At 32.8% G+C, this 7170-nt stretch overlaps 1 protein-coding gene across 1 annotated transcript; it reads right to left on the bottom strand.

Annotated features, from left to right (window-relative positions):
• Positions 1-981: 981 nt before the first annotated feature.
• Positions 982-1653, bottom strand: LOC110623862 (basic form of pathogenesis-related protein 1). Its single transcript, XM_021768866.2, has one exon. It carries the CDS (start codon positions 1618-1620, stop codon positions 1123-1125), a length of 498 nt encoding a protein of 165 aa, XP_021624558.1. The 5' UTR covers positions 1621-1653; the 3' UTR covers positions 982-1122.
• Positions 1654-7170: the final 5517 nt, after the last annotated feature.

Genomic DNA, 7170 nt, shown 5'->3' with positions numbered 1-7170 from the left:
GCTAGTTTTATCGAAGGGTATCAAGGGTAAAGACAACGATGCCATGGCGATTGTAGTCTCGGATAGCCATGGGACAGCTTGAAGGAGGCATCGCGCACTCCAGCGCCGAGTAATCTACTGATTCTACTGCCCAAGACAACAATTAGTCAGAAAATCACAATTAAAAAAAATGCTAGTAAGTTTCATAGTACTTTTTTTTTAAACAAAATTTATTTTATATTTTCTATAATAATTAAGCTAAATTATTAAAAAATTAACATTTAATATTAGATTATTTATTTTCAGAAATTAAAAGGTTTAATTTAGTTAATTAAACTCATTGAAAAATTATCTGGTGATTTATCTTAAAAACAAGTATATTGAAAATTATAAATTTTTATTTAAATATATCATCTTATTTATTGTAGTTATTATCTATTGACGGATCCGCACCCCTGTGCAGTCAAAGCCCCGTGGCATTGTCGAACAAAGCCTCCCATGGCCGAATAATATCATATGTTTTCCATGTGCGGATTAATTGTTAGATATTTTGAGCATCCAATAAAGTAATTATTCGATATTCAAAACGTCTAATATGATTGTTCGACAGTATAACAGCTAGAACAAACTTTTAAATATTATGAATTCAAAAATATTTTTCAGATTTACTTAATTTTTACTTTTTTTTTTCTTTATAACTTTTAAAAAAGCTTTGACATAGATTGCTAGTATTATTACAGTTAGAACAAACTTTTAGATATCATGAATTTGAAAATATTTTTTCGATTTACTTAATTTTTATTTTTCTTTTTATAATTTTTAAAAAAGCTTTCACGTAGATTGCTAGTATTATTATCGAAGAGACAAAGCTTAAATATTTTTCTTTCGTCCTTATTTTCAATTTTATTTATCCATCCCCGCTAATTTGAAAAGAAGAGCTCGAAACTTGGAGCATGTAGCTACATGTCAGTTAAAGAAGACATGCTCTGTTGAATAAATTGATTAACGAGGGAAAAGGAGCAAACTTTATTAATAGAGCAAAACAATGCAAACTTAATGATTAACGATAATGGGATTATTATTAGCGACCATGTATATATATCCCATCCATGCTCCTTTGAGCTTTGCGATACGCAGTAGAGCTTAGTATGGGCGCTGTCCGATGATGTTGCCAGGTGGACTATACTTGCAACCAACAATCCAAAGATTCACATTGTTAAGGCACTGTGTCCTGAAACATCCTATACTAACCGAGCTCTTCCAAACAACTTGAGTATAATGATTGCACACTCCTCCCACGCAAAGATTGGTGTTGTAGTCATAGAAGATCTGCTCACTAACCCAAGCATTCACAGCATCAAGCCCAGTCAACACATTTTCTTTCACTTTAACGTTGATGCCATTCAATGAAAGATCAACGTTAATATTGCACACGCCAAGCAATGTACTGAGATACAATTGGACATCTGCTTCTAATGTGGTGTCATATAACAGAGCTGGTATGTTTGCACCCACGATTGCCGAACGAGCTGCATTGTGCGCATTAAGGTAGTCTTGAGGAGAGTTTTGTGCGTGGGAAGGAAGCACCAAAGCTAACACCACCACACAGGCCACAAGAGCTGAAATATTCCACACAGCCATATTTGTTAATTGCTAAGTATTCAAGTGATGAAAACTTAGAATGAGAGGGGTGAGGGCTTCCTTTGTTGTGATGGGTATTTATAGGAGAAAAATAGTAAAATACCATTAAAAGTCTAGCTACGGCAACCAAAACGTGCAGGCTTGCACAGTGGATGAAGTTTCTGGCCACCATTATCGCATTGTTATTAGGAACTGATGAGGTTGTCAGAAAGTATAGAAACATGCAAGTTGATGCAACTTGAGGTTATATTATTATCAGTTAGCACACTGATCGCTACTTTGCTTTGAGTTTAAGATTAGTAGTGCAAAGTTTTCGCCATTGCACATCTTTAAAACCATGGCTTCGTACATGGATAATTTAAGTTGAAGATTAAGGTTACATTATTATAGACGTTTTAATTAGTTACAAGATTATTTTTAATAAAATTAATTTAAAACTACATTTATATTTTTTAATTTTTTAATTAAATTTAAATTAAAATAAAATTTAAGTAAATTGTTCACTTATTAAGTATGATTATCACTATTTATAAGAAAAATTACTATTTAATCATGAAAAAATTCATCTTTTAATTTTAAAAAATATATTAAAATATCTTTGATATTCTAAATAATTTATTAATTAATTTCTTCATAAATGTTTTAGGCGTTTTAGAATATTTTTAATATTTTTGCAATACTTAATGGTTATAACTAACGAAATTATGAATTAATAGACTTTTAAAAAGGTTAAAAACATTCTAACATATTTGTTAAAATTGAGTGGCAAACTAAAAAATTTATTTATAATATAAAAACTAAATAAAAAATTTTTAAAATTTATAAGCTCAATTTAAATTGAATTTAATTTCAAATGAATTGTAAATATAAGTTCAAAATTTATAAATTGAAAAGGTTTTGTCGGATTGCACATTTAAAACAAAGGGAACCCTATTTTCACAACTACTTTTGTTAAGGCTGCAATTAATTTAATTAATAAAATCTATATAGACTAATTTTCCCCTCTCACGATTTACTGTTTGTATCTTCATTTAATGTTTATGAAGGTTTTGAGAAATATTTAATTTACCAGCTGAAATTAAAATGATAAAATAAAAAATAAATAGTAAAACCATTGTAAAAAACTAAAGGTAAAAAATCCCTCTTTAATTCCTTGGTCTTTCTTAATGCTTTTTGGATTCTCTTTACAAAAAAAAAAAAGAGTAAAAAGAAAACAAATTACTAATATAATAAAAATAAAATAATCCACAGTGAAATTATCGCTAGAATCTCTAATCTTAGTTTTAGAAGCATTTAAAATATAGGAAAAATTACTTTTTAATCTTTGAGGTTTAATGTAATTAACACTTCTATCCCTCTATTTTGGCGACCCAACACTTAAGTCCCTCACTTTCTCTGCCGTCTAATTGGTAGTCCTTCCGTCCATTTAAACCGTTTGGTCAAAAAGTCAAAGGTGAGATGTGATAATTTTTTCTAAAAATACTCTTCTTTTAATGTGAAATTCCAAAAGAAGAAGAAGAAGAAAATGGTTAATTTTGTCAATTCACTTGTCCCAAACGGCTATTTTGAACGGAAAGACTACGAATTTGGACAGAAAAGAAAGTGAGAGACTTAAGTGTTGAGTCGCCAAAATAGAGAGACAGAAGTGTTAATTACGTTAAATTTTAGGGACTAAAAAGTAATTTTCCTTAAAATATAATGAGAAAAATATGAAATTGTCTTCAAGTGCTATTAAGTCAACTTTTCAAAATGCGAATGAAACACCGAAAAACTAAAATCTTGCTGAGAGAGAGTTTTTCTTCTTTGGGAGCACTTCCCATTCTTTTAGGTACAGCTGGTGTTTTCTGCCTTTTTTGGGAGACTTTCTTCTGCCCCTCTCTGAATAGTGGGGCCTTCCTTGTCTAGTTGCGGATCTAATGGCAGATCTGGAAATTTAAATCAAGAAAATTTTATTTTATTTTTTAATAAAATCTTTAATTTCACTTATTCCAAAAAACTTTTATTTAAATAAATATTAAAAAGTAAAATCATCAAGTTGCGTTTTAAAGTAACAGTATAAAATCACATCCATAAAATTTTATAAATTGAATTTTTTTTAAAATCTAAATAATTTAACTTATTATTCATATAAATACTATTTAATTTCATATGCATTTAAAATTTAATAAATAAATAAATAATTTGATATAACCTGTCATTTTATTCTAATTTTTTAAATTTAAATTTATTATGAAAGTTGTTAAATAGTTTAATCATTGTTCGTAAATCTTTCTTAAAAAATTAAAAATTTAATTTCATTAATTTAAATAGTTTAATATATAATTTCAATCATATAAATATAAATAAATAAAATGAACTGGTTTTTAACATTAAAAAGTGATCGTATAAAAATAAATTAAATAATAAATAAATAACTTACTTTGAAAAGAAAAAAATATTAAGATACTTAATTTTAAAGGTTAGAAGAAAATTTTTTAGATTTGAAAAATAATAAAGAAGTAGGATGAATTTTGTAAAAATAATATGGGGTTGTGGTTTTATATGAGAAAATTATTATTAAATTTTTAAATTTTAAAAAATTTACTACTTTGTTTATATATCAGAATCAGGTAAATCGTAGTGTTTTATAAAATTAAATTATTTAGTAATTTGTCAAAAAAAATGTTAATTAATTTGTTTGAGTTTGAATTAGATAAACTAATGAGTATTTATATTTAAATTTACACACATTAAATAATATATATTGCTGAAATCAATAATGTAGATATTCAAGACACTTCAAAAGATTTTTTGATAAAAAGATTTAAAAATTTAATTTTATAAAGTGTAAAAAATTATTTTAATTATATAATTTTTAAATAGGAATGAATTAATAATTTTTTAAATTTCAAAAATTTAATAGTAATTTTTCTCTTATTCATTTATAATTGAGGTAAAATTACTTAATAGTCCTAAGAAATTTTTAAAAGTTTAGGGGCCATAGCCTCCCTTGTAACTAACGTGGCTCCGCCACTGTGTGAATCTTCTCATCCCACAATTAGGTGAGATGCATATAGATTTTGTGGATTTTCTGGTAGTTGGGCGTATCGGCAAGGGTTCTCTATTGGGCTACCTTTTTTCCTTTGCATGTTAGTATTTTCTGGTTTTTATAAATTCTTCCACATCATCAACTAGTGCTTTGGTAGCTTATCCAGTGAAGGGGTGAGGCAGTGGCTTGTTCTTCACTGCCCCCTCAATGGATCTTTTAGTGTTGTTGAAGCCTCCTTTGATCCTAAGTTGAAGGCTGCCTAGCTTGATCTAAAGGACGATCCTCATTTCTTACTGTAATATCCGGTTAGATTTCGGTATCGGAATTCCTACCGTCCGGTGGAATCTCGGATGTCGGAACCCTCTATAAGGGTAAAATCATGTTTTTATAAAATGTTTTCATGTATTTTATAGTTTTTATGAAGAAAAGAATTGAGTTAAAGTTTTAAAGAAAAGAAAGAAAGAGAATGAAGGAAGAGCCCAGGTTCGGCTGCCGATGTAATACCCGGCTAGACTCCGGTATCGGAATTCCTACCGTCCGGTGGAATCTCGGGTGTCGGAGACCTCTAGAAGGGTAAAACCATGTTTTCATAAAATGTTTTAAGGTGTTTTATGTTTTAAGCATGAAAGAAAATGAGTTTTTGCATGAAAACAACCTTGGAGTAAAACTCAGGTTCGGCCGCCGAACATGCATGTGTTTCGGGTGTGCCTTAGGCCCCCGAAAGTATAAGTGAGGGAAACCAGGTTCGGTCGCCGAACATGGCATGCATGCGGAGGCACTTTCGGCTCCCGAACGTGGCCTGGCCAGCCACCTATAAAGGGGTCCCTTAGCCGAAATGGGCGAGCTTTTCTCCCCATTTTCGGCCAAGGTGAGCTCTCCGCCATCCCTCACCGGTTTTGAGTTCCTTCCTTCAAATCTTTCTCGATTTTCATTAGTTTTACCCTTGTTTTGAAGATTTTGAGCATTTGAGCAAGTTTTGGAGCTTGGAGGTTCAAGGAACTCTCTCTCTCCCATTTTCCGAGCTAGGGTCGTTCTCCTCTCGATCTTCAAGAGGTAAGGGCCAATCTTGAGCTTATTGCATGTTTTAAGTAAGTTTTAAGTAGATCTATGGGGTAGAATGCATGTTTAGCTTATGGTTAGGTTATGGGTTTAAGTTGTGTTTTTTTTTGGGCAATGTGGATGTTTGATGTGTTGTAGATGGGTTTAAGATAGTTTGAAGCCCCTAGGAACTTGTATGCTTGAGTATGTATGTTGTAGATTAGGAAAAATGCATGTTTGGATGGTTTTGGGAGGCAAATGTGCATGAGGAGCCAAGTTTCTGCCGTTTGGCAGAAACCAGGTTCGGCAGCCGAAGGACTTTCGGCCGCCGAAGGACTTTCGGCCGCCGAACCTGCCTAGGAGGCCAGCCTTTCGGCTGCCGAAGCCTGCCCCCGAAAAGAGACTTTCGTCTCTGGAGGGCACTTTCAGCCGCCGAACCTGCCGCCGAAAATGCCCTGTTCAGCCTTCCTTTGCATGTTTTTGCATGGATGTTTTGAGGTGTTTTAGAGGGTTTTTGGGGGATGTTTTTAGAGTCATGTTCTAGTATGTTTGGTCCCTCATTTGAGTCCACCTGTGTAGGTTCGGACCCGAGGAACTGAGGACCCCAACAGTGAGTCAGCTGCTTCAGTCAGTGTCAGAGCTAGCCAGAGGTGAGTAGGATAAACTCTTATCTTTTAATAAATGAAAATTTTAGCATGAATCATGCATCATAAATGCCATGTGATATCCTAGGTTGCTTGCATTAGAATTCACGAATATATTGAATTGCATATCTTGATGTTGATGTGGATGGATGTTGGATGACCCATTGGTCCTCAGTATGATGAGACATGATATGATATGATATGGAAGTCCATGTGTGGCCTGCACTACGCCCCTGGCACTATGTAAGTGAAAGTCCGGGTGTGGCCTGCACTACGCCCCCGGCACAGTTGGACATGTATGTTATGATATATGTAAGAGAAAGACCAGGTGTGGCCTGCACTACACCCCTGGCACAGTTGGACTATGTAGAGGACCCTTGGTGACAAGTCCATCCTTGATGTGTTATGTTTGTGATGTGATGCATTACATGATAGCATGTGTTTTAAATGCTTTTATTATTCTGCTCACTAGGCTTTAGTAGCTCACCCCTTTCCCCTTATCCCCCAGGTTTGCAGGTACAGGGTAGACAAGGAGGTCAGCAGGAGTAAAGTCTATTTGTATGTAATAGTTAGAATGTGGACATGATAAATTGTAAAAAGGTTATAATGTAAAGTTTTGAATAGTCATGTTATGTATAATGATATTGAGGATTAGAGGTTGTGCTTGACCCCATGTGTATGGTTATCCCTTGATACATGATCTATAGGATGTTTTATGATGGTTATGTTCTACCAAGCTTGTGTATGATGAGATACCCCATTGGAGCATTTGATGAGAGCTCCAATGTGAGGTTTATGTTTATGTTTATGTATATGTTTATATGCATGCACAGGTTGGGC

Source organism: Manihot esculenta, chromosome 10 (assembly GCF_001659605.2).
Source record: "Manihot esculenta cultivar AM560-2 chromosome 10, M.esculenta_v8, whole genome shotgun sequence".
Taxonomy (NCBI): domain Eukaryota; kingdom Viridiplantae; phylum Streptophyta; class Magnoliopsida; order Malpighiales; family Euphorbiaceae; genus Manihot; species Manihot esculenta.
The sequence above is the reverse complement of the archived record's forward strand: the minus strand, read 5'-3'. Positions and strand labels throughout refer to the sequence as shown.